The following is a 27,666-nucleotide window of genomic DNA, read 5'->3' as shown; positions in this document are numbered from 1 at the left end:
GGAAGTGAAACGTACCAGCAGCAGGGTTGATGGACAAAATAAAGGGAGACGTTTGCACAAAGATCATGGCTGATAGTGAGACCCAAAAGTTTGAGTGACTGAACTTCAAGAGGATTGTTAATAAGATAGATGGGAGAGGAATCTGCATATCCGAGTTTGCCTGTTAACGTTAGACTCTGACTGGAAATCCTCCGTTGTGCAAAGTCCTTCCTTGGCACACCTGAATTCTTATCCAACTACAAGGCCTTCATCTGCAGCTTAATGGAGTACTGTTCTCCCTTCTGGGCTGGTGCTCCTACCTCCCACCATGCTCATCTTGATGTTGAGGAAACCAATCCCTTCACCCTTTGCTCTTTCCGAATTTCCTCGTATTTTGTACACAAGACTTTTTGTAGGCCTGCGAGGATAGCCTGGAGGTTTGGGCACTGCAATCACCTCTAAACTGATTATCCTGGGTTTGAATCTGCATTGGCACAGCTGCGCCCCCAGCAAATGATGATACCTGCAACCACCTGTTGCATACAAAAGATGAACAATCCTTTTGTGCACATTTGAAATCTGTCTCAATCAACGGGTCCACCTCATTCTCTGCCTTCTCTCTCTCTACAGGTTTAATGGCCAGTCTATTGGTGTTGAAGGTTTGGAGATTCTGATGAAGTCCCTGGTGAGCAAACCAAACCGACTGAAAGAACTCTGGTGAGTACCTGTGTATCATTTAGACGAGTGCCTGTGTATGGATCGTTGGGATGTTTGAACATAAAGGTTTTCCCTTTTTTATAAATGATGTGATTTTAATAATTACTTTGTGTTGAGGTTCTGTGAAGGTCAATGTATCAATGGGATATTATATAACCTTAAATTAATTATACTAGGACGTGCCCGTATGTGGGTGCCCGTTCGGAAAAACATTCCAAACCGCGTGGCAGTAACGACCACAGAACCCCCCCCTCTATTTACATGAAATGGTTTGGTCCATTCACAAAGCCAAAGCGAACGACCACAGAACCCCCCCCCCCCCCCTCTATTTACATGAATGGTTTGGTCCATTCGCAAAGCCAAAGCGAACGGCGAACGGCTAAATCGCCATAGCTCGGTAACTACTTCTCCGATTAATATGAAACCTTGAAAAGGCACATCCTCAGGTCCCCAGCAATATAACTGGCAAGTTTCAAGTATATCGGACCCGTGGTTGTCGAGAAACAGCGGTCACAGACAAACACACACACACACACACACACACACAGACACACACACACACAGAGATTACTGGAATTATAGATAGACTAGGGCATGCCCGTACTATATATATATCTAAAATTATATCCCCCCCCCTCTATTTACATGAAATGGTTTGGTCCAAAGCGAACGGCTTGCGAGTACGGTGACAATCCCCCCCCTCTATTTACATGAAATGGTTTGGTCCAAAGCGAACGGCTTGCGAGTACGGTGACAATCCCCCCCCCCCCCCCCTCTATTTACATGAAATGGTTTGGTCCAAAGCGAACGGCTTGCGGAGTTTGGTAAAGAAATCGCCATAGCGTGCACAAACGCGCAGGAAAGCGAAAGAATCGCAAATTAGTTTTAATTAGTTTTAAAACATAGTTTAACGCCAACATAGTTTGCCAACGGGAAATAAATGAATACGCTCTCAAATGTGCCGTCCGAGGCAGAGTCTGTTCGCCACGTTCGGCACACGTGATAGCTCGCTGCTCTCTGATTGGTTGAATCGTTTTTTGGACATAGCTCGGTAACTACTTGTCCGATTAATATGAAACCTTGAAAAGGCACATCCTCGGGTCCCCAGCAATATACCTGGCAAGTTTAAAGTATATCGGACCCGTGGTTGTCGAGAAACAGCGGTCACAGACATACAGACATACAAACATACAAACATACAAACATACACACAGAGATTACTGGAATTATAGATAGATAAATAAATGTTTCACTTATTGATCCCAATAATTAAGGAAAATCCTCGTGTTTTGTGTTTGTTGTGCTCAAAGGACGAGTCCTTCATACTGAGTACAAAGTCCATAAAATGTTCTCAGTTTCGGTTTCTCAAAGTTGAATAAAACAAATAATTTATCAAATCAACATGGAATCTTTAACATGTCAGAAAGTATCTGTTTTCTTATTCTACTAAAACATGAACCTTCATTGAGAGCTTTCTGTACTGATTATTAAATTAAGTCTTTATCTTCATTATAAATCTCATAATCTTCATCATGTTCCTATTCCACTCCAAGTTTTAGAACTTGTATAAACTATAGACACACTCACCTCCAGTACAGATACATGACATGTCCAAAAGTATACGGACACCCCTTCTAATTAGTGGAATCAGCTGTTTCAGCCACACCTATTGCTGACATGTATATATAATCAAGCACACAGCCATGCAATCTCCATAGACAAACATTGGCAGTAGAATGGGCTGTACTGAAGAGCTCAGTGACTTTCAATTTGGCACAGTCATAGGATGCCACCTTTCCCAACAAGTCAGTTCGTCAAATTTCTGCCCTGCTTGAGCTGCCCCAGTCAACTGGAAGTGCTGTTATTGTGAAGTGGAAACGTCTAGGAGCAACAACAGCTCAGCCGTGAAGTGGTAGGCCACACAAGCTCGCAGAACGGGACCGCCGAGTGCTGAAGTGCATAGTGCATAAAAATCACCTGTCCTCAGTTGAAACACTCACTGCGGAGTTCCAAACTGCCTCTGGAAGCAACGGCAGCACAACAACTGTTTGTCGGGAACTTCATGAAATGGGTTTCCATGGCCGAGCAGTTGCACACAAGCCTAAGGTCACAATGCGCCATGCCAAGCGTCGGCTGGAGTGGTGTAAAGCTCGCCGCCATTGGACTCTGGAACAGTGGAAATGCGTTCTCTGGAATGATGAGTCACGCTTCACCATCTGGCAGTCCAATGGACAAATCTGGGTTTGGCGGATGCCAGGAGAATGCCACCTGCCCAAATTCATATTGCCAACTGTGAAGTTTGGTGGAGGAGGAATAATGGTCTGGGGCTGGTTTTCATGGTTCGTGCTTGGCCCCTTAGTTGCAGTGAAGGGAAATCTTAACACAACAGCATACAATGAAATTCCAGATGATTGTGTGCTTCCAACTTTGTGGCAACAGTTTGGGGAAGGCCCTTTCCTGTTTCAGCGTGACAATGTCCCCGTGCAAAAAGCGAGGTCCATACATAAATGGTTTGTCGAGATCGGTGTGGAAGAACTTGACTGGCCTGCACAGGGCCCTGAGCGCAACCCCATCGAACATCTTTGGGATGAATTGGAACGCCGACTGCGACGATTAGGCCAGGCCTAATCGGCCAACATCAGTGGCCGTCTGTAGTTTATATGTGCGTGCAATTATGCGGTGTAAGTTTCAATCCGATATCTTGAAAAAAATTCTGAGGGTTGTCAATAATAAAATCACAAAAAATATATTCCAATTTCATCATTATATCTCTTTTGAATTATTCATTCTTTTGAAAAAAATATTTTGAATTTTAATCATTACTATCATAGCTCTTTTGTACAAATTTCTGTTTCCACAATCCATGAGACGATACACAACAACAACAACAACAACAACATACCTTTTAAGGCCATTTTTCCTGCTAGAGCAGGGGTTAGCCTTGCGGTCCCCATGACAATCTTCTCCATTTTGCCCTATTTTCTGCATCTGCCCTTGTTAACCCCCTTGCCCGCATTTCTTCTTCCACCATCTTCAGCCAAGTCTTTCTCGGTCTTCCCCGTCCTCTACTTCCTTCTACATTAATTTCCATCACTCTTCTCAACCAGTCACTTTCATCCTTCCTCAACACATGACAAACCATCTCAACCAGTTCCTCTTCACAGCATCAATCACAGGCTCTATTCCCATCATCTTTCGCAATTCATCATTTGTCTTCCTCTCTCTCAACGATACTCCACACATCCACCGAAACATTCGCATTTCCTCCCTTTCCAGCCTTCGTTGCTCCTCTACATTCATGACCCATGTCTCGCTCCCATAAATCATAACACTTCTCACACATGCAGCATACACCTTTCCCTTCAGCTTCAATGGCAATCCCCTCCTCATCAGCATGCCACTCAGTTGCCGAAACTTCTTCCATGCACATCTCACTCCAGCAACCGTTGCCGAGTCTGATCCACCTTCTCCATTCAGCACATCTCCGAGGTAGCAAAATGTTTTCACACCTTCCAGTTTCACGCCATCTCCAAGATCCAACTCAACATTTCCTCCATCTGCAGCTCCCTCTGTGCACACCTTACATTTGAATGTAGCTGCCACACTGGTTAATGACCCTCTCAGACCACTACATTTTTGATGAACCCACTCAGCACACATTGCACATTGAATGGAGTTCACTCCGACACCCTTCCTGCACACAGCACACAGCCACTTCCCAGTTCTTTCCACCTCCCCACATGCTTTACCACTTGCCATTACCTTCGTCTTTTCGATATTCACCTTCAGACCTTTTGTCTCCATACATTCCTTCCACTTGTTCATCTTTTCCTTCAGTCCATCCATACTTTCCGTAATCAACACCAGATCATCTGCATACAACAACTCCCACGGTAAACCCTCCTTTACGTTCTGAGCCAGCACCTCCAACACAGCTACAAATAGTAGTGGACTTAGTACCGACCCCTGATGCACTCCCACCTTCACCTCAAACTCACCACTGTTCCCGTCCTTCGTCCTTACAGCTGTGCATGCTCTTTTGTACATTGCCATCACTACTCTGATCAACCATTCCTCCACTTCTAACTTCCTCAATGCCCATGTCACTACTTCGGGTGGAACCCTATCGAATGCTTTCTCCAGATCAACAAACCCAAGAAACAACTTCTTCCTCTTCTCCATGTACTTCTCCTGCAACTGCCTCACAATAAAAAGCGCGTCTGTCGTTCCTCTTCCTGGCATAAATCCAAACTGCATTTCGTCAATCTTCACTTTCTTCCTTATCCTTCTCTCCAACACACTTTCCAATACCTTCATTCCATGCTCCAATAACTTTATCGCTCGATACGAGCCACAGTCCAGAGGGTCACCTTTCCCCTTGTATAGAGGGACGAGGGTACTCAGTTCCCAATTCACTAGAATGCGGCCTTCTTTCACCACCAGAATCCATGAGACGATACCACATGGAAAAGGAATATATACTATTATCAGTCATGTGACCTTCAACCTGTTGATTTTCAGGTTATTTAATCTTTCTGTAATAAACGACCTTTTAAGAGAACTAGTTTATCTACATCTTTCTACTGATGGTTTGTAGTTTCATTTCTTGGAGTTTTTATCTCTTCACAGGTTGATGGGATGTCAACTGGGTCCCAAGTCTGGGCCTATCCTGAGGGAGCTGAGTAACATCAACAATTTGGAAGTGCTTAAGTGAGTCCTGAAATGTTATTGAGGATTTTGTTGTTCTTCTCTTTCACAACAGATTTGTGAATTGCCATCACAGGGTTTATCAAAAAAAACTCAATTTTTAACATGATTAGAGATTTCATGGAAGGAAAAAAAAATCCAACACTTCCTGTGTTCATACAATTATATAATTGTTTAAGGAGAGGAACTGGGTTATAATCTCATAATTATTTGGTGTTGATCTGATTTATAAACATAACTATTGAAATGGTGAAAGTATTCCCAAAGTAGTCCATGTTGTGATTGGAATGATAACCTCAGGGTTTTTCCCTTTCCCTCCTTTACCATCAGTTTGAGTCGGAATCCCATCGGTGATGAGGGATTGGAGGGGTTGATGGAAGGCTTGAAATCCAAAACAATGTTACGAATCCTCTGGTGAGTTTAAAGCGGATTTGTTTTGGGGAATAAAAACGTGTTGATGTCACAATCTCTGATTCTGGTGAGGTTGAAGTGAGTTTTAAGTGTTGATGTCACAATCACGTGTTGATGTCACAATCTCTGATTCTGGTGAGTTTGAAGTGAGTTTGAAGTGAACCTAATGTTCTCCAGGTGAACCTTCTGTTGAATTTGGTACTTTGCTTGTGTTCAGGAATGGGAATGGAAGGGACAGCCTGTCCTGTACAGGGGATTTTTTTTTTGTTGTATACTTCATCTAGTCTCGTATGACAGCTAACACGTATAACATGAGATAGATATATATATATATATATATATATATATATATATATATATATATATATATATGTAATGGTATCTGTAATCTGGTTCTCCAACCTAATGAGCGGACAGCATGACGTCATCGCCATGCATGTCCGCATTGCCTGCAAAGCTCCAGAGGAACCATCTAGCAGTGCGTCATTACGGATTATAAATCCAGATACTGTCACAAGTGCATGCAAAACTCACAGTTACCGACCTGGTTTCGCCCTTGTTGGGGCTTCATCAGGGCAACGCAGTGAGGCTTTCCATACACTTGTAACTCTGTGAACCTTTCGGTTTTTATATCAGTCACTATGCACTTGTGACAGTATCTGGATTTATAATCCGTAATGACGCACTGCTAGATGGTTCCTCTGGAGCTTTGCAGGCAATGCGGACATGCATGGCGATGACGTCATGCTGTCCGCTCATTAGGTTGGAGAACCAGATTACAGATACCATTATTAGTAACTCCCAACCGCAACCAGGTCGACTCCATATGATGAGTGGATACCAGAGATAACGTTACCGTGTGGCAGGCGGTGCTTATCGCTCCCAGCAAGGTGCAGCAGCAGCTGTATGGGACACCTTGCTGGCGGTTCTCCACTGATGATATGGGGGTCGCATAGTGACTGATATATATATAAATAAATATACAACAACAGGAGAGATCAGGGAGAGTTTTGGGGTGGGATATAAAGGATAAACAAGATGGGCACTGCAGAGGATTTCAGGAAAGAAAACCGAATTTGAAGGAGGTGGATTTGGAGTATAGTAACGGGGGTAGAAAAGATCAAGGTTTTGGATGGGGGAAGAGAAGCGATGGTGATGAACAGTTGTTTTAAAGACCTAGAGGGAGGAGAGGGATTGAAGAGAGTTTGGGAGTTTGTTCCAGAGGTGGGAAAAAGAGGAATGAAAGAGTGAAGGTGAGAAGAGAGTTTTGATTTTGGCAGTTTCACCAGAAGTGGGTTACGGGCAGATATTGTGTGTCCTGTAGGAATATTTGGGGGACAGAGCACAGACAGAGCTGGGGGAGCTAGGCCGGAGAGGAGTCGGTAGAAGAAATAAAGACCATCAAACCTGCCTGTGGTGAGCGAGTGAAAGGCCCTCACAATCGGCTTCATCACGGGAGATTCCAATGATTCTGAAAGCTTTGGTTTATACATCGTGAAGCCAAGCTAGGTGTGAGGCAGGAGCACCAGCTCAGAGGGGAGAGCAGTATTCCATCAAGCTGCAGATGAAATCTTTGTATGTGGAGAGGAGCTCAGAGGTGCCAAGGAAGGACTTCGCACAATGGAGGATGTCGGCGACTGACTTTGGAGGCCAGCTTGGAAATGTGTTTTTCCCAGGAAAGATCATGGCAAAGAGTCAGACCCCAAAGCTTGAGTGACAGAACTTCTTCGAGAGGATTGCTGAGAAAGTAGATTGGAGGGTTTTCCAGATGGTCTTTTGGAGAGACATGGTGAGAGTGTGAGATTTGTCAGGATTGAAAGACATGTTCCACTTGTTTGAACAGTTTGTGATTTTATCCAGGTCTACAGAGTGAAGAGGCTGCTGCCTGCTGATCTGAGGGTTGAGATGTGGAGCGGCAGAGAGTGGAGTCATCAGCAAAAAGATAGAGAGGATTTTCCAGAGAGTCGGAGAGATCATTGATGGAGAGAATTCCATTCAGAGCCACACGTTGACTGCGACCGGAGAGGAAGTCCACAAACCATGTGTGGAGGTTTCCATGGATATACCATAAGGCATAAGAGGAGAGTTTGGTGAGCAGGGCGGGGTGCCAGACAGTATCGAAGGCACAATATATGTCAAGGGAGATGGCTCTGATTTCCTTTTTGGCATTGAGGACCTCCATCTATTTGACAGCATTATTGCATTTTGCTAAATATTTTTGTAGTTTTGCAACCCACAAGACAGTTTTGATTCATGTGTTGTTGTTGTTGTTGTTGTTATTGTTGTATAGCCCCAGACAGCTCTCTCGATCAAGCCCGCGTGCGACACAGAGACAGCCAATTGATCTCGCAGGAACGATCCAGAAATCCCCAACATTCAGGATGGTGTTCCCCTGCCTTCAAAAAGTCAGGGCCATGACAGATTGGTAGAGAGAGAGAAAGAGAAAGAGAAAGAGAAAGAAAAAGAGAAAGAGAAAGAAAGGGTGGAGAGAGGGAGAGAGAAAGAGGGAGGGAGAGCAAGAGAGAAAGAGTGAGAGAAAGACAAGAAGGAAAGGGCTGGTCCATGTGGACTGATCGGCACACTGACCATGCTGTCCTGAAGAATCTGGGCAGCAGGGAAGAATGGGGGAATATTTGGCCCTCGACTCAAGTTGGAGGGGGAGCGGGAAGGGTACAACCCCCGTGAAAAGGCGTCCCCGATAGTTGTCTATTTCTGTGTAAACTGTTTTGGTAACGGAGGATATTGTTTCAGGAAATGTGTTTCGGTGATGAAGAAAAACTGTAATTATCTCTTAACCTTGAACAAAGAACCTACTAATATAACTTATCTAGAACTTTCTACTGATGGTTTCTTTGTTTCACTCCTTGAAGTTTTTTTTTATCTCTTCACAGGTTAATGGTGTGTAGCCTGAGCACTAAGTCTGGGTCGATCCTAAGGGAACTGAATAACATCATCAACTTGGAGGAGCTTCAGTAAGTTCTGCACTGTTATTGAGGTTGTTTTTTTTCTTCTTCTCTTTTACTGGACACGGATTTGTGAATTTCCATCATAAGGTTGATAAATGAACTCCATTTTAAATATAAATAGTGAGAAATGACATCCAGCACTCCTTTTGTTCATATAATTATATAATTGTTCATAGAGATGGACTGGGTTGTAATTCAGGAATTATATAATTGATTTATAGAGAGGTACTGAGTTATAATCCCATAATTATATAATTGATTATAGAGAGGGACTGGGTTATAATACCATAATTATATAATTGTTTATAGAGAGGGACTTGGTTATAATCCCATAATTATGCAATTGGTTATGGAGAGCGACTGTGTTATAATCCCATAATTATATAATTGTTTATAGAGAGGGACTGGGTTATAATCCCATAATTATGCAATTGGTTATGGAGAGGTACTGGGTTATAATCCCATAATTATATAATTGTTTATCGAGAAGGATTGGGTTATAATCCCAAAATTATATAATTGTTCAATTTATTGATATAATTCCATAAATATATAATTGTTTATCGAGAAGGATTGGGTTGTAATCCCAAAATTATATAATTGTTTATCAATTTATTGATATAATTATATAATTTATATGATAAAAATTATATAATTTATTTTGGTTATAATCCCAAAATTATATAAATTATATAATTATATAATTTATGATATAATTGTTTTCCCTCCGCTTCCGGTCTTGCCGGCGAGGTTACGTTTTTTCGCAGCTGTCCATGCTCTCCACGCTATCGAAGTTAAGTAATTGTTCCCATTTGTATTTTCGTCAAAATTGTATTTATTTTATTGTGTGTGTACCTACAGTGGGTCCCGAGGAAAATTATCGGTGTAAATCTTTCACACCTGTAGAGAAAATCGTGTTAATTTGTGTCGTGTCTTTTGAGGCCTTGTACCGTGTCCTACCTTGAGGCTTTGTTTTTCTCTCAGCGGTCCGTCGATTGTGCTCCAATAACTTTCGTTCTCTGTTTTTCCCAGTCTTTTCACCCCCATAGCCTACTTCCTTGTTCAAACTCTCAAATAAAAAAAAATAAAAAAAATAAACACATTTCCTTCTCTGTTCTTATTCGTTGTTCTTATTTGTTTATTCATTGTTCTTATTCGTTCGTTCGTTCTTCGACCACGTGTTTCTCCCCCATTTCCCCAGATAGTTTTCACTGTTAAACTTTTAAATGTTTAAACTTTCCCCTGAAGTACTGTATTCTGTCGTGTATTATAACACCTATTTTTTCTTCTTCTTCTTTAAAAGGTTGCTTTCGACTTGCTCACCAAATCTATTCATCGCAAAAAAAAATTCCATCTCTTACAGTGCCTCTTCCATACATAACCTAAACTCACCTGCACTCCACCCCACCCCCCCCCCCCCACCCCCTCCAGCATCCTTAAACGTATTTTTAACTCAAAGGTCACAAGAAACTCATTTTGCAATAAATGTTCATTTCCCATTAATCGTACACTTTCCAAATATCCACTCTCACCCCTCCCCTCCAAATCTTCCCCATCACCCCTCCCCTCCAAAACTTCCCCATCACCCCTCCCCTCCAAATCTTCCCCATCACCCATCCCTTTCAAATCTTCCCCCTTGCCCCTCCCCTCCAAATCCTCCCCATCACCCATCCCTTTCAAATCTCCCCCCTTGCCCCTTCCCTCCTAAACTCCCCCCACACCCCTCCCCTCCGAGACTCCCCCTCGCCCCTCCCCTGCCAGACTGCCCCCTCACCCCTCCCCTCCAAATCTCCCCCATTTCCCATCCCTTTCAAATACCTCCCCTTGTCCCTTCCCTCCTAAACTCCCCCCTAACCCCTCCCCTCATAAACTCCCCCCTCACCCCTCCCCTTCAAATCTCCCCACGTTAATTCCTTCTCCATTTCCCCCTTCTCACCCCTCCTCCTCAAAGCGTCCTCCCCGCTTCTTCCCCCTTCCAACTCTCATCTCCATCTCCCCCAACCTTCTGCTTCGCTCTTCCCCCTCCTCAAATAAGACCTCATTGTGCCTCACCCAATCACCATCAAACCTTTTGTCCGCCCCATCCTTCCCTTTCTCCGAGCTATTCTGAAATCTCTGACACCTTCAACAGCTCTCCCTACCTCTTCCTCCTCTTCCACATCTTACCCTATCCCTCCTCCCCCCTGTTCTGTATCCGACGCCACCCCCCCCCCCTTCCTCTTCATTAACGGTATGGACCTCAAACATCCGGGGCCTTCGTTCAAACTTAACTGATCTCTCCATACAGGTTGCCTCTGACAAACCAGACGTGATTTTCTTAACAGAAACTTTCCTCCTTCAAGATGTCTCTGATTCCTTAATATCTCTTCCTGGTTACTCCCTCCTCCGGTATGATAGACCTGAGCCTCGTCCTGGAGGTGGGGTTGCTATCTTTATCAAAAACTCTCTTTCTCACTCGCCCTGCACTGCCCTCTCCACCTCACCCCAGGAATACCTCTGGCTATGGCTTCCCCTTCGCTCCCACCTCTTGTTCATATGTGTGCTGTACCGTCCACCAAACAGTGATGACTCCATCTACATCTCGCTGTCTGATAATATGGACCAACTTCTATCTACTCATCCCAACTCTCTCTTCCTCATATGTGGTGATTTCAATTGTCACCATGCCAGTTGGCTGGGTGCGGGTACCTCTCTCACCAGCCATGGCTCCTCAGCAAAGGACTTCTGCGACTCACTGGGACTGACACAATCTGTCAATTTCCCGACCCAGATCTCAGTCAATGGAGCATCTTCTCTTCTGGACTTGGTTATGACTCATATGACGAACTTCCCTAAAAATGTCTGCTGCTCTTCTTCTGCTCCAATCAGCTCATCTGATCATGTGCTTCTTAAAGTGGACATCTCTCTGACCATTCTCAGGGAGCCTCATCAGCGTCGACGAGTCTGGCATTTCAATCAGGCCAACTGGCACGGTCTTCAAGCAGCCATCAATCATATGGACTGGTCTCACATCTCTACCACCTCTGACATCAACTCATCCTGGGAATTCTTCCAAAGTAAATTGCTCTCTCTCATGCACAGATTTAGCCCATTTCGTCTTCAGTTGTCATACCCTTCCTCCCGTCCATGGTAAACAGAATCTTGTGGTGAGGCTGTTGCCCAGAAACAACTTGCCTTCATCTCCTGGAAAGCAAATCCAACAGAAGGAAATCTCATTTCCTTTCACAAAGCCCAAAACAAGCGTGTGTCCACCCTCAGGAGAGCCAGGAAACAATATCTCTCCGTTCTCAAGACCGAACTCTCTTATCTGTCTCCCTCTTCCAAATCCCGGTGGCGTCTGGTCAAATCTGTTTCTGGTGTTTGTTCCCCCTCCATCCCCTCCCTTACCTCAAACGGCAACACAGCTGACTCCGCACGTGAAAAAGCTCAATGCTTCAACTCTGTGTTTGCCTCTAAATCTTGTGTCCCAAACCCATCCCTCTATGTACCCACCGTACCCAGTCGTACCCAGCTGCTCCTGGACTCTGTGTCCTTTCCTCCTGACAAGGTGGAAAAGTTTCTGTCAACCCTCGACTCTGATTCTGCAACTGGACCTGACGGCATCAGCCCACGGGTCCTAAAATCCTGTTCTCCCACTCTTTCACTCCCTCTCTTTGTTCTTTTCACCCTCTCTTTTGCTCAAGGTCATCTGCCATCTTCTTGGAAATCAGCCAATATCACCGCTTTACACAAAAAATGTGGAAAAACAGATCCGAGAAACTACAGACCAATCAGCGTTCTCCCAATTATCAGCAAAGTCATGGAATCCATCATTGCTTCGGATATGCAATCTTTCCTCTTCTCCAACGGTTTTGATCTCTGATCATCAATTTGGTTTCAGACCAGGTCACTCTACTGACCCCCTTGTCACTCTACTGACTTTCTGCCATGATCTTTCCTGGGAAGAACATGCTGCTTCTGCTGTCTCAACAATGGATTGAGGTCCTCGATGCCAAACAGGAAATTAGAGCTGTCTCCCTTGACATATCACGTGCCTTCGATACGGTCTGGCACCCCGCTTTGCTCACCAAACTCTCCTCCTTTGGTATCCATGGAAATCTCTACGCATGGCTTGTGGACTTCCTCTCTAGTTGTCGTCAACGTGTGGCCCTGAATGGGTTTCTCTCATCTCCTCTTCCTGTTCAGGCTGGAGTTCCCCAAGGCAGTGTTCTGGGCCCTGTGCTTTTTCTGGTCTTCATCAATGATCTCTCCGACTCTCTTGAAAATCCTCTCTATCTCTTTGCTGATGACTCCACTCTCTGCCGCTCCATTCCTCATCCCTCAGATCGGCAGTCTGCATCCTCCTCACTCTCTGCAGACCTGGACAAAATCACAGACGGGGCAAACAAGTGGAACATGTCTTTCAATCCTGACAAATCTCACACTCTTACGATGTCTCTCCGAAAAGACCGACTGGACAACCCTCCCATCCACTTTCTGAATAATCTTCTCCAAGAAGTTCTGTCACTCAAGCTTTTGGGTCTCACTTTCTGCCATGATCTTTCCTGGGAAAACCACATTTCAAATCTGGCCTCCAAAGCCAGTCGCCGACTGGGCATCCACTGTCGTGCGAAGTCCATCCTTGGCACACCTGAGCTCCTCACCACATACAAGGCTTTCATCCACAGCTCAATGGAATACTGCTCTCCCCTCCGGGCTGGTGCTCCTGCCTCTCACCTTGCTCGTCTTCACGCTGTTGAAACCAAAGCATTCAACATCATTGGAATCTCCCGTGATGAAGCTACCTCCGAGGGCCTTTCACTTACTCACCGCAGGCACGTTGGTGGTCTTTCTTTCTTCTACCGACTCCTCTCCGGCCTTGCTCCTCCAGCTCTCTCTGGGCTCTGCCCCCCAAATATTCCTTCAGGTCACACAAGATCTGTCTGCAACCCTCTTATGGTTAAACAGCCAAAATCAAGACTCTCTGCTCACCTTCACTCTTTCATTCCTCTTTTCTCCCACCTCTGGAACAAACTCCCTCACTCTCTCCAATCCCACTCCTCCCTCCAGGTCTTTAAAACAGCTGTTCACCACCATCTCTTCTCTTCCCCCATCCAAAACATTGATCTTTTCTACCCCCGCTAATTTAACCCCAAATCCACTTTTTTGAAATACCAACTTCTTTCCTGGAAGTCCTTGGTGTCCTTGTTTTTATACTTCTCGCACCCCCCCCCCCCCAAGCCCTCTCCCTCCCACACATTCCCGATGTCCCTGCTCTCAAATGTTGTGTTTATGTGCTTCCCCTTCTCTCCCCATCTTGTCTACCGCTCCCCTTTTTATATATTTTGTTTGTTTGTCTGTTTGATTCGTTTGTGTGATAAATGTTAGCTCTTTCACGAGCCTCGATTATGCACACAAAAAAAAAATCAAAGAAAAATCGAGATGGACTTGGTTATCATCCCAAAATGATATAATTGTTTATGGAAAGGGACTGGGTTATAATCCCAAAATTATATGATTGTATAGTTGTTTATGGAGAGGGACTGGGTTATAATCCCAAAATTATATAGTTGTTTATGGAGAGGGACTGGGTTATAATCCGATAATTATATAGTTGTTTATGGAGAGGGACTGGGTTATAATCCCAAAATTATATAGTTGTTTATGGAGAGGGACTGGGTTATAATCCCATAATTATATAATTGTTTATGGAGAGGGACTGGGTTATAATCCCATAATTATATGGTGTTGAAGTGATTTATAAACATAACTATTGAAATGGTGAAAGTATTCCCAAAGTTCTTCATGTTGTTAATGGAATGATAACCTCAGGGTTTTCTCTTTCCCTCCTTTACCATCAGTTTGAGTTCGAATCCCATTGGTGATGAGGGATTGGAGGTGTTGATGGGTGTTCTGAAATCCCAACCAAAGTTACAAATCCTCTGGTGAGTGGGAATGGGATTTGTTTTGGGAAATTAAAACATATTGATGTCATCATCCATGATTGTGTACCTGATGTTCTCCAGGTGAACCTTGACCTCCATTAACAACCTTTGGTTGAAGTTTGTGCTTTGTTTGTGTTCAGAGATGGGAATAACTTTGTAATGAAAATCAGATCCACAACTTTGACCTAGTAGTAGGTTTAATGACAATTCGATCTCTGGCAACATCCTGTAAAAATACAATCATGCAATATATCAGGATTATGGAATCATGGGGTTTAAGTTCAGCAATGTCAATCAATGCAAGCCAGCCTGGATCATCTACGTATATGCACCATTCGAGTCTACGTGTCATGGATGAAATGTCGCAGGAATGTTTCGGAGCGATGGCTGTCCGAGTTCTTATAGACGCCTCTCAGTGGTTAGAGAGAGCATAACACCTGGGTTCAACTTAGATACATTTTCATTACATTCTCCCCGCCGTTTGAATTACACTTCCGCTAGGCAGGAATCGAGCACGCAGCAGCAATAGTAGAGCAGCGATCGTCCGTCCATGTCAGTCGGTCCATCCGTAGTGATCGGGGCGACGAATTTCCCTTCCAGTGCGGGTCCGGAAACTACCGGGTACTACATCCCCAGGCCCGGAGTCCCCCGCTTCGGAGTAGCCGCCAGAGTCAGGTGATGAAGGTGGCACCGCAGTGCCCACAGGCTGGGGTGTATTTGGCGGCGAGATGGCCGGCAGATGCTCCATAGGTGGAGCAACGGGAGAGTCCATAGACTCGTAAATTGGTTTGTCGATTTCCCCGCAAGGGGCCAGGTGGCGTACGGAGACTGTGGACTCACGTCCATCTGCCATCAACACGCGGGCATGCTCGGGATTAGCTTGGAGTACTTGCACCTTATCCACTTGTGGATCATACTTGCTCATGCGAACCGCACGTTTGAGATAAGCCGGCCCCGGCTCAGCAAGCCAAGTAGGTAAAGGTCGGATACTACCCGAGCTCCTCGGGTGATGATACATCCGTTCGTGGGGAGTCTGGTTGGTGGCCGTACACAGTAAAGTCCTGATTGAGTTCAGCACCGCAGGTAACGACCAGGCCCATTTATCTAGGCCTTGGCCGAGGGACCTAAGGCTTAGCGTGACAGCTCTCCATATAATACCATTGAAGCGTTCGACCTGTCCATTCGCCTACGGTCTATACGGAGTGGTATCGCTAGAAGCGACATCATGCTGGAGTAAGAAGCTCCTCACCTCCTGGGACAGGAACACCGCACCTCGATCGGTATGCATGTAGGCCGGATTCCCAAACATAGAAAACAAGTTCTGCAGGCACCGGATAACCGTGGCGGCCGTCATATCTGCGTATGTGAAAGCGAAAGGGAATCTCGAGAACTCATCAACGATAGTGAGCACATAACGAGAGTTACTCGATGCTGGTGATGCCGGCAGAGGCCCTTTGAAGTCCATCGCCAATCTCTCCCACGACCTAGTTGGCCAGTGTCCTCATAGGAGGGTTGTAAAAACGCGGTTTGAGTTCAGCACATACAGAACAATTGCGACAGACCTGGCGAATGTCTTCAACCGAGTAGGGCAAGTTACGACTACGCACAAAATGAGCGAAACGCGTCACCCCGGGATGGCACAGAGTGTCGTGCAAAGCGCGCAGATCCTCCAAAGATATGAGGCCCGCACACGTTGCCAGCCGCGATAAGGCGTCGGCAACCAGGTTATCCCTCCCAGGGCAATATTTGATTGTATAGCAGAAATTGGCAAGTTCGATGTGCCAGCGAGTGATTTTCTCATTCTTAATGCGTTGAGCATGCAGAGTGTCATACATAAATGCAACGCTCTGTTGGTCCGTGATAATTTGGAAACATCGTCCTAGCAAATAGGGACGTCAACGCCGAATCAACTCGACGATGGCCTATGCCTCCTTTTCGTCAGACGAATGTCTCCGCTCAGCGGAGGTGAGAGTTTGCGAAAAGAAAGCCCCAGGGCACCCCCCCTGGGAGAGAGTCGCAGCTATCGCATGATCCGATGCATCACTTTCCAAAACAAAAGATTTATTCTCGTCAATCGTCGCCACAGCAGCGCCAACGATGTCGGACTTAAGGCCATGGAAAGCAGCTTTGGCGGCAAGGCTCATGGGGAATGCTTCGCCGTCCACAAGCAGGCGGAGCTTCGCAGAGAAATTTTGTACCCACTTAGAATAATGAGCGAACAGCCCGAGAGCACGCTTCAGCGAAGCATGATCACAGGGTGGGGCCATGTCGAGCAAGGGTCGCAGATGCTCCTTATCCGGAGCAACTGAGCCGTGGGTCACGGTGTACCCCAGAAGATCTATTGTGCGAGCGGAGAAACGACATTTAGCCTCATTCATAGTTAAGCGATACCTCTGCGCGACCTTGAGGAAGCGCTTCAGATTAGCATCATGATGTTCCTGGTCATGCCCGCAAAGCGTGAGATTGTCCAGATATACAAAGACGTCGGTCAAGTTCTCCTTAGCGATGAGGTTGTCCATAGCCCTCTGAAAACAAGTGACCCCGTTCGTGACCCCGAAAGGTAGTTGGGTGAACTGGTATAACCTTTGACTCGATTCAAACGCTGCATAGATGCGGTCGGCCTCGGAGATGGGGATTTGATGATACGCACTACGCAAATCGAGAGTGCTATAGACCGAATACTGGGCCACCTGTCGCACCACGGAGTCCATGCCCGGAAGAGGGTAGGCGTCCAGCTGTGTAAACCGATTAATCGTCTGCGAATAGTCGATTATCATGCGTTTGCGATGCACTTCGCTTCGTACCACTAGAACTTGTGACTGACTAGGTTCTATGATACCTTCCTTTAATAGCTGGGCCGTTTCTTCCGCAATGAATTGCGCGTCAGCTCGTGAGTAGCGTAGCGATTTAACTGCTACAGGTGTGCAGTCCATGGTCATATTGGGGAACAGCGTCAGCGGCTCAATTTCCATCCCTGCAAGAGCACACACAGCAAGCGTATCAGTGCCACCAAATTCCATTTCCAACAGTCCATGTCGCTTGAGAAAATCATGTCCTAGCAAAACGTCTGCACATAATGCTGGTAAGACCATGAGATGCACATCCGGAAACATTCGTCCCTTAATCACAAGCTTCAGTCGACATTCCCCTTTTGTGCTGAGCCTCAGCCCCTGAGAGGCCATAAAGATTCGGCGTCTTGTCCCAAGAATCGGCCATCCATGTTTTTGCACAAGTCGATAATCAACAGAACTATCTGTGGAACCTGTATCGATCAAAGCATTTGCAAAAATTCCCTCGATCATAAGTGGAATTATAGCACGAGCCAGGCCAGGTGGACCTGCAATTATCGAGTCGTCTAGGCGAAGCGCTCGTGCCTTGCGCGTGGATCCAATGCCAGCTAAAGTTTTCCGTGCCATTGAAATCGTTTGTAGGCCGGTCGTGCCGCCTCCAGAGGGCGCACATGCCATGCATGGAGTTCCCGGCTTTCGTGCCATGGCATTAGCTTGTAGATCATACGTGCAGCCTCCGGATGGTGCTCGTGTCACGCGCGGAGTTTCAAAGCCAACATTAGCCGTTCGGGTGGCCGATCCAGGAAGTTGGCAAGGCGTCTGAAGAATGCCGGCCAAGGACGGTCGCACCGCGTACTGTCATGTTTGCGCCACTTGTTTAGTCGGCGCGACGAATCTCACCAAGGTCGAGCTCACAGCCAGGGGCCCTTGGGAATGTGTGACCCTCATCAAAGTCGGGCGAGGCGCCCCGCGCACCGTTCGGTCCGCTGGCTCGGCGATAAGGTCATTCATCGTCGAGCGGCCTCGTTTGCCCTGCGACGTCGATCGGAAAACTTTCGCAAAATGACCAGTCTTTGTGCACAAATGACATGTCGCATCTCTAGCCGGGCAAACAGTCCTGAGATGTCTTCGGTTCCCGCAGAAATAGCATGTAGCGTTACGTCCGGGCTTTGGTCCAGCTGCTGCTGCTGCCGTCAAGCCCAGATCGACATCCTCCTCGGGAGTGGCCGGGGTCTCCGATTCCGGCAGAGATGCCATGGCTGCATCCACATCCTCGGCGGTCGCTCTCTCCGGTCGAGCTTGTCGAGATGTCCCCACAGTGACGTATGGGTGTTCATACGCGTCGGATTGTTCCCGTGCTTGGGTATAGACGTGCGATAGCCGTAGTGCTTCAGCGAGTGTCAAGTCGGCTTCTTCAAGAAGTCTCTCTCTGACGACTGGGGATCTACGTCCTGCGACAAAAGAATTGTGAACAAGATCATCACAAACTTGTTCATGTGTACGTACCGCTGGGGCACTCTCGGTCAGCAGACATCAGAGCTCTTGAGCGAAGTGATCTAAAGTCTCCGTGGGCTGTTGTCGTCGTCGTGCGAGCAGATGCCAGGAATAGATCGCGCTTCGTTTTTTGATGTAAATACGCTTCAGCTCTGCCACGGCAGCATCGAACGTCACACATTGTTCGATTGCCCGATACACATTGTGGTGTACCTTTGTTTGTAGTACGTCTAATTTCGTTTCTTTGGTGACAGCGGCTTCCTGAGCCTTGAATTGGTTATCCAAGGTTTTCAGCCAATGTGTCAGCTCCGCAGCCGCGGCCGCTGCTTGCGGGTCGGCTGCGAAGAGCGGCACCTGGATCATTTTGTGTCCCGACATGTCGCTCTTGTTCGCCTCTTGTTCTCGTTCGGACAGCGAGATGAATTGTCATTAATTGTAATGAAAATCAGATCCACAACTTTGACCTAGTAGTAGGTTTAATGACAATTCGATCTCTGGCAACATCCTGTAAAAATACAATCATGCAATATATCAGGATTATGGAATCATGGGGTTTAAGTTCAGCAATGTCAATCAATGCAAGCAAGCCTGGATCATCTACGTATACGCACCATTCGAGTCTACGTGTCATGGATTAAATGTCGCAGGAATGTTTCGGAGCGATGGCTGTCCGAGTTCTTATAGACGCCTCTCAGTGGTTAGAGAGAGCATAACACCTGGGTTCAACTTCGATTCATTTTCATTACAAACCTTTTGAGTTTCTTAAGTTTTTAAAGTTTTTTTTTTTTTTTCTTTTGAACAAGTTTTTTTGAAAAATAAGTTTTTGAAAATAAGTTAGCACAAGCCCGTTTTGATATTACTAGATGAGATGACATACCGTTCTACACCTGGGTAATTCTGAGTGTGTTGTGAGGGGGTGGGGAGGAGTTGTGGGGGAGTCCATGGGGGGAAGAAAGTGGAGTGGGGAGATACCTGGCGAATGCAGTGCAGAGGGGAAGAGGGAAATTCTGCTATTATTGCTTATGTGATAAATAGATGGTATAGTGCTTTAACCACCAGATTTTCAGAAACCTTCCCTCCTCTTGCCCTACACCATCCTCTCCCTTCCCTTCTCCCTGTCTGCCCTTCCCCTCCTCCTTCCTGTCCAACCCTCTCCCAACCCCTGTAAAGTATCTCGACAAACTACGATCAATTGTCGTACGCGTTTATTCACTCTGCCGTTCAAGGCCCGATTCACAGCAGCGCCATCCGAGCTCTGGCGTAGGGATACAACCCGGTCCCGGTGTAGGGATACAACGGTGAACATTTGCACTGCATACATGACATCCTCCCCTTTAAGTCCAAAATTACCAAGAGCAATACGTGCTATATTTCCAGAATTGACATTTCAAAAGCAACATTTCCAAAACATGTGAAAATATGTGTGCAAACGGTTATGAGAATAATGAAAATACGTGAAAATAGAACATGTGTCAACGTGAAAAAAAAAACATCTTCAAAGATTCAACCGGTCGGGTGCTTTTCTCTCACGCATTGAGCGTCGCGGTGTACCAGTGGATACAGAGTCCGAGGTGATTCCTTTGGGTCGCAGTGTACCAGTGGATACAGAGTCCGAGGTGATTCCTTTGGTCTCCACGAAGGGTGTAGCGTTTGCAGAGGTTTTCGGGGCATCCGAGCCGGCTGGAGCGGCCACGACGATCTCCGGCAGTGGCGGGTCGAACTGTTGTCCTGACTCTGACGATGCTACAGGCTCCATCGACTCACAGTGACGGTAGGTTATGTGGACCTGATGTCGACGAATTTCGCGGCCGTCCTGCAGGCGAATCACACTGGACAGTGGATCTGGCTTCTCGATGATGTCCCTCGATGACGCCGATGTAGCCACGTCGCACGTGCACCAAAATTTCGGGCAAACACTGGATCTCCAATGTTGATACATCGACTGTTGGACGTCTTATCGTGCACCAACTTTTGATTAAGCTGGCTTTGATAAACATTTGATGATATGTCTGGTTTGAGATTGTCAAGTGTCGATCTCAAGTGTCGTTTCATCAATAACTCAGACGGAGCTGCACCGGTTGTTGATTGTGGCGTGATGCGGTATTTGAACAGGAGATGAGACAGCTTTGTTTCCAGGGTTCCCTCCTGAAGTTTCTGCAATCCGGATTTGATGATTCCCACGGATCGTTCGGCCAAGCCATTTGAAGCCTGGTGATGTGGGCTGACAAACTTATGTTTGATGCCATTCCGACGTGTGAACTTGGCAAACTCGGTACTGGAAAAACACGAACCGTTATCACTCACGATCATCCTGGGCAGACCATGAGTGGCGAAACAGTGTCTGAGTCTTTCGATGACAATGGCTGACGTAGTACCACGCGTCACATAGGCATCAATCCATTTTGTGTGCGCGTCCGTAATTATTAGAATCATGCTGCCGTTAATAGGCCCGGCATAATCGAGATGTATGCGATGCCACGGTTCGCTGGGCCATTCCCAGGGATGCAGTGGCGCTTTCGCAGGTGTATTCCGGGTGCTCTGGCAGGGGTAACAATGTCGAACATGATGTTCGATATCAGCATCAAGATTCGGCCACCACACATAGTTTCTGGCAAGTGACTTCATCTTCACAATCCCGGGGTGACAGTCATGGATTTCATCCATGACCCTGGAACGCAGAATTTTCGGGATCACGACACGACATCCCCAGAGTAGGCAACCATTTTCCACGCTGAGTTCGTTTTTACGTGCTTTAAAAGCCGCAAAATCTGGGTCACCCTCAGGTAGCAAATGCCATCCAAGCTGTACAGCCTGGACAGTTCTGGACAGAACAGGGTCTCGTCGAGTATGAGTGCGGATCTGGCCGGAATCGACAGCACAATCTTCCAGATGATCCATCAGTGCGATAATGGATCCTAGTGTAGGCGAATCATCAACGGATTCTGGAAGGGGTAACCGACTCATGGCATCTGCATTTGTGATAGACGAACCGGGCTTATAACAGATGGTGTAGTCATAAGCAGCGAGAAACAGGGACCAGCGGATGATCCTGGGCGGTAGTGTGTCAGATGTCGCCTTAGTTGGACCAAACAGACTGATCAGCGGCTTGTGATCAGTGCGAATCGTGAAATGATGTCCAAGAAGGTACTGGCGAAATTTGCCGACGCCGAAAACGATTCCCAATCCTTCCTTGTCAAGTTGGGAATAGTTTTTCTCTGCCGGGGACAACGTTCTGGATGCAAATGCAACCGGTCTTTCCGTACCATCAGGCATCACGTGTGATAATACACTCCCCACTCCATACCGACAGGCATCGCATGTCAGCACAAGATCCTTCTCTGGATCAAAATGAACGAGAACATTGGACGATTTGAGCAGATCCTTAGAGGTCTGGAATGCTGATTGTTCAGTAGACCCTCAGCTCCAGGAGACTCCTTTCCTCAAAAGCCGATAAAGGGGGCCCAAAACGTCGGTCACATTCGGGATGTAACGACCATAGAACTGAAGCAAACCGAGGTATGACTTCAATTCGGTCACATCTCGTGGAGAAGGAGCATCCTTGATAGCTCGGACTTTCTCATCTGTCGGGTGTAGACCCTCAGCATCAATCGTATGACCCAGGTACGTGACTGATGGCACCATAAACTTGCACTTGTCTCGATGCAAACGTAGGCCGGAGTCCGAAATCTTCTTCAGAACTCTCTCCAGGTTCTGTAGATGTTCCGCGTCCATACGACCAGTAACCAGAATATCATCCTGGTAACAAACGACGTTGCGTTCGGCGGCAAACAAACTGTCCATGACACGCTGATAAATTCCAGGTGCAGATTTCACTCCAAAACTAAGTCGGTGGTACCTGTACAACCCACGATGCGTGTTGATGGTAAGATACTGTTTCGAATTCTCGTCCAAGCAGAGCTGTAGATAGGTGGATTTGAGATCGAGTTTCATAAAAGTCTTGCCTCCCGTGAGACGAGCATAGAGGTCTTCGATCCTCAGGATTGGATATTTATCCAATGAAGAACACCTGTTCACGGTCATTTTATAATCTCCACATATGTGGATGGACTGGTCCGATTTTATGACCGGACGATGGGCGCCGCCCATTCGGCATACTGGATTTGCTCGATGATCCCCAGATTTTCAAGATGATCCAGTTCCTTGTCAATCCGCTCACGCAGGGCGAAAGGGACTGGGCGAGCCCTGCAAAATATAGGATTGGCATCCCGGTCAACCCTGAGTTTAGCCGTATGTCCTTTCAAGGTTCCAAGCTCATCCTTGAAGACATCTGGGTACGTATCCAGCACATTTTTGAGTGTGTATGCTGCGGTAGGAGAAACGTTGGCTGCCCGGAGTTGATGAATGCTTTCCCACTTCAGTCGAATTATGCTCAACCAGTTCCTGCCGAGTAAGGAAGGGCCCTTTCCAGGAATGACGATCAGGGGTAGGTGAAACTCACGGTTATCGTAGCCCACCGGCCACCGTGACGTCACATGTACCGCAGGGAACAATCTTCTCACCTGTATAGGTGGAGAGTCCATAGGTAGTAGGTTTCAGATGGGGTCGGTCAGCATCACTCCACAGGTTTGTGAAAACAGCATGGCTGATGAGCGAGACGGCTGCACCAGTGTCGACCTCCATTTGCAATGGTCGATTGTTGACGACAACATTGGCAAGAAGAGGGTCCCGTCTATGGTGAGAATCAATATGAAGCAGGTCATACGATTCTGAGTTGTCGGAAACAGAGCTCACCTGGTCAAGCTCGGGTTCCTCCGAACCGATAAACTGATGAATCTTGTCAGCAGCTTTTCCTTTTCCCAATTTGCGAGTGATGCAAGCTGGAGCAATATGGCCAGTTTTCGAACAGAAATGGCAAGTGGCATCTTTGAACCGACACGTCTCCGGAGGGTGCTTTCCGTTGCACCAAAAACAGTTGTTGTGGGTTTGAGACTGCACTGGCTTCTGACGAGGAGCCTTGTTCCAACGTTTTGGCTGAACATGATCCAACCGATTCACAGCAGGGCTGGTACCAGATGAGCGAGTGGCACCGATGCTTGTAGCATTGCGTTCAGCACTTTCCATGGAAATGGCGGTGTCTCTGGCATTTTGGAACGTCAGTTTTCTCTCAGCAAGCAGGCGTCTACGAGTGCGGTCATCGGACATGCCAACCACCAGCAAATCACGAAGCATGTCATCGATCGTGTCCCCAAACTCACACAGATGTGACAGTTTTTTGAGGTGTGCAATGAAGTCTGCGATCGACTGACCTTGCTGCTGTCTGCACATGTAAAAATTAAACCGACACAGGATGACTGAAGGAGATTGATTGCAATGTTCCTTCAAAGCGGCCTTGAGCTCTGCATACGTGAGCTCCTGGATTGTCCGAGGCCGAATCAGGTTTTTAACGAGTGTGAACGTCTCACCTCCGCAAACGGACAGGAAGACGGCCTTCATCCGGCCTTCGGTCGCGATGCCGTTCGCCTCGAAGTAGAAAGACAACCGCTCAGAATACGTGTCAAAATCCCCCTCATGAGGGTCGAATTCATCGATATGGCCGAAAGATGTCATGGTCTAGATGTTTATCCTCGTCGCCATGTAAAGTATCTCGACAAACTACGATCAATTGTCGTACGCATTTATTCACTCTGCCGTTCAAGGCCCGATTCACAGCAGCGCCATCCGAGCTCTGGCGTAGGGATACAACCCGGTCCCGGTGTAGGGATACAACGGTGAACATTTGCACTGCATACATGACACCCCCTCCCCATTCCTGTGTCTCCTTCCCCTTCCCCTCCCCTCCCTTACTCCTCCCCCTCCTGTATTCCACCCTCCCCATTACTGTTCCCCCCTCCCCAATTCCTGTTTCCCCTCTCTACATTCCTGTTCCCCCCCTCCCGCCCCCATTTCCCTCCCCTATCCTCCTCCTCCTCCCCCATCATCCCCCGTCCCATTCCTCCCCCGCTCTCCCCTCCCCCTTCCATCCCCCCCTTCCTTTTCCCCCTCTCCTTCCCTACTTGTCCGTCCCTCCCCCTACACCCTCCTACTCTTCCCTTCCCTGCCCTTCTCTGCACCCCCTCTCCTTCTCTCTCTCACCCCTCTCTTCATATTCCTGGCACAAAGCGAGCCTGCATTGTCCATTGTCCGATAACGCCAGGTACTTTTTATAGTTGTTAATATAACTCAAACCTGTTCGTTGAGGTGTTTTACTTATTATTATCTCCACGCTTTTTCAAAAAAAAAAACGGATGATATTGTGAGTGACTCAGTTCGTCTGTCCACCCGTCACGCTATCTCCTCCAAAAAGGTTGGGCAGAAATTCACAAAACTTGGTGGTTTTGATGACCACATGGCACAACGGTACAAGAACAGTGTCATTTTTGGCCTCACCGCATGGAGTGGTGTCAAAAGGTCAAATACCAACAAATGCAATTACTGACACATTTTAAAACCTTTTTTCTATAAAACGTTGTAAATGCAATCACCATTGGGGGACGTATGAAATACATAACAATTTTTTTTTTTTGATCCCCAGTTCATGCCTCAGGGGGTGGGGACGTGGGTCACAGGGGTCAAAACTGGACAACATCTTGACTCAAAATTTGATATTGGGTCTTTCCACTCCGGGTGGAACTTTTTGCTATCTTCTGACTTTGTTTTAGGTGGGAAGTGTGGGGATTCGCGATGGCGCACATTGGACTTCGCTCTAATCTCTCTTTTGTAGAAAACTCCTGTTTCCACAATCCAGGGGATGATGTCACATGGAAAAGGAGTTTACTACTGTTATCGGTCATGTGACCTTCAACCTGTTTATTTGGAAGTTTAATTATCTCTCAACCTGGAATAAAGAGCCTTCTTAATATTACCTGTTTATTGACAACTTTCTTCTGATGGTTCTTTGTTTCACTCCTTGGCGTTTTTATCTCTTCACAGGTTAAGGGGATGTAACCTGAGCACCAAGTCCGGGCCTATCTTGAGGGAACTGAAGAACATCAACAACTTGGTATTTCTTGAGTGAGTCTTGAATTGTTATTGAGTTGTTTTTTTTTTCTTCTCTTTCACTGGACACGGATTTGTGAATTTCCATCACACGGTTTATAAATAAACTCCATTTTTAATGCAATTACCCAGAGATTTCATGAAACCCATATAATTATATAATTGTTTATGGAGAGGAACTGGCTTATAATCCCATAATTATATAGTTGTTTATGGAGAGGGACTGGGTTATAATCCCATAATTGTATAGTTATTTATGGAGAGGGACTGGGTTATAATCCCATAATTGTATAGTTATTTATGGAGAGGGACTGGGTTATAATCCCATAATTATATAGTTGTTTATGGAGAGGGACTGGGTTATTATCCCATAATTATATAGTTGTTTATGGAGAGGGACTGGGTTATAATCCCATAATTGTATAGTTATTTATGGAGAGGGACTGGGTTATAATCCCATAATTATATAGTTGTTTATGGAGAGGGACTGGGTTATTATCCCATAATTATATAGTTGAATATGGAGAGGGACTGGGTTATAATCCCATAATTATAAAGTTGTTTATGGAGAGGGACTGGGTTATAATCCCATAATTATATAGTTGTTTATGGAGAGGGACTGGGATATTATCCCATAATTATATCGTTATTTATGGAGAGGGACTGGGTTATAATCCCATAATTATATAATTGTTTATTGAGAGGGACTGGGTTATAATCCCATAATTATATAATTGTTTATTGAGAGGGACTGGGTTATAATCCTATAATTATATAATTGTGTATTGAGAGGGACTGGGTTATAATCCCATAATTATATGGTGTTGAAGTGATTTATAAACATAACTATTGAAATGGTGAAAGTATTCCCAAAGTTCTCCATGTTGTTAATGGAATGATAACCTCAGGGTGTTCTCTTTCCCTCCTTTACCATCAGTTTGAGTTCGAATCCCATCGGTGATGAAGGATTGGATGGATTGATGGAAGGCTTGAAATCCCAAACAAAGTTGCAAACCCTCGCGTGAGTGGGCATGGGATTTGTTTTGGGAAATCAAAACATAATGACGTCATAATTCCGGCCTGATTGTGTACCTGATGTTCTCCAGGTGAGCCCTGACCTCCATAATTATCCCTTCCTTGAACTTTGTGTTTTGCTTGTGTTCATAGATGGGAATGAAAGGCTTCGCCTGTCTTGTGTAGCGGATCATTGGGGTGAATGAAGCGGGAATGAGGAACGGTTAATGACAAACTACTCGATGAAGGATAAACGGGTACATTCTGAACATTCATTGATACATTCTCTTGTAGTGAACATTAGTAAATGTGAAAAGGGATGAATAATCTGAACTCAGATCAGTTGATCAATGTTTGTTCGTCCTGGTCAATGAGTTAAAGTGAAGAGTGACGTTGTAATGGTGAAGAAGAAGAATACATTATGGTGTACCAGAACCCTCAACATAACGTCTGTGGATCCGTTTGGGTTCAAACCCATCATGGCATGATCCATTTACCCTTAACAGAGTAGAGCTACATTGAAACAATGCCACGGCATACATTCGCAGGACTTTATCTCCTATGTTCACGCTGGATGGGATCATCAGGTCATATATGAGCATTATGTTGTCTTTAATGGTGTCCTTTGGTTCATGTTTCCATGAGTTTTTGTGGAACTGGGATATTGAA

At 46.1% G+C, this 27,666-nt stretch overlaps 1 protein-coding gene across 1 annotated transcript; it reads left to right on the top strand.

Annotated features, from left to right (window-relative positions):
* LOC144889848 (ribonuclease inhibitor-like) lies at nucleotides 1–27,488 on the top strand. The gene is made up of 8 exons (XM_078771059.1): nucleotides 1–696; nucleotides 5,326–5,406; nucleotides 5,734–5,817; nucleotides 8,706–8,786; nucleotides 14,621–14,704; nucleotides 25,918–25,998; nucleotides 26,921–27,004; nucleotides 27,151–27,488. The coding sequence occupies exons 1-8, from the start codon at nucleotides 653–655 to the stop codon at nucleotides 27,158–27,160; spliced, it is 549 nt and encodes a 182-aa protein (XP_078627185.1). The 5' UTR covers nucleotides 1–652; the 3' UTR covers nucleotides 27,161–27,488.
* The last annotated feature ends 178 nt before the right edge of the window (nucleotides 27,489–27,666 follow it).

Source organism: Myxine glutinosa, chromosome 1, assembly GCF_964187855.1.
Source record: "Myxine glutinosa chromosome 1, kmMyxGlut1.1, whole genome shotgun sequence".
NCBI classification, from domain to species: Eukaryota; Metazoa; Chordata; class Myxini; order Myxiniformes; family Myxinidae; genus Myxine; species Myxine glutinosa.
This window is presented reverse-complemented; position numbering and strand designations above follow the sequence as displayed.

Bases quoted from the DNA above. Each gene is read 5' to 3' on its own strand.
- LOC144889848 (XM_078771059.1), top strand. From the start codon at position 653: ATGAAGTCCCTGGTGAGCAAACCAAACCGACTGAAAGAACTCTG. The intron at 5,407-5,733 runs GTGAGTCCTGAA...CTTTACCATCAG, and splicing joins AACAATTTGGAAGTGCTTAA to TTTGAGTCGGAATCCCATCG. The intron at 5,818-8,705 runs GTGAGTTTAAAG...ATCTCTTCACAG, and splicing joins ACAATGTTACGAATCCTCTG to GTTAATGGTGTGTAGCCTGA.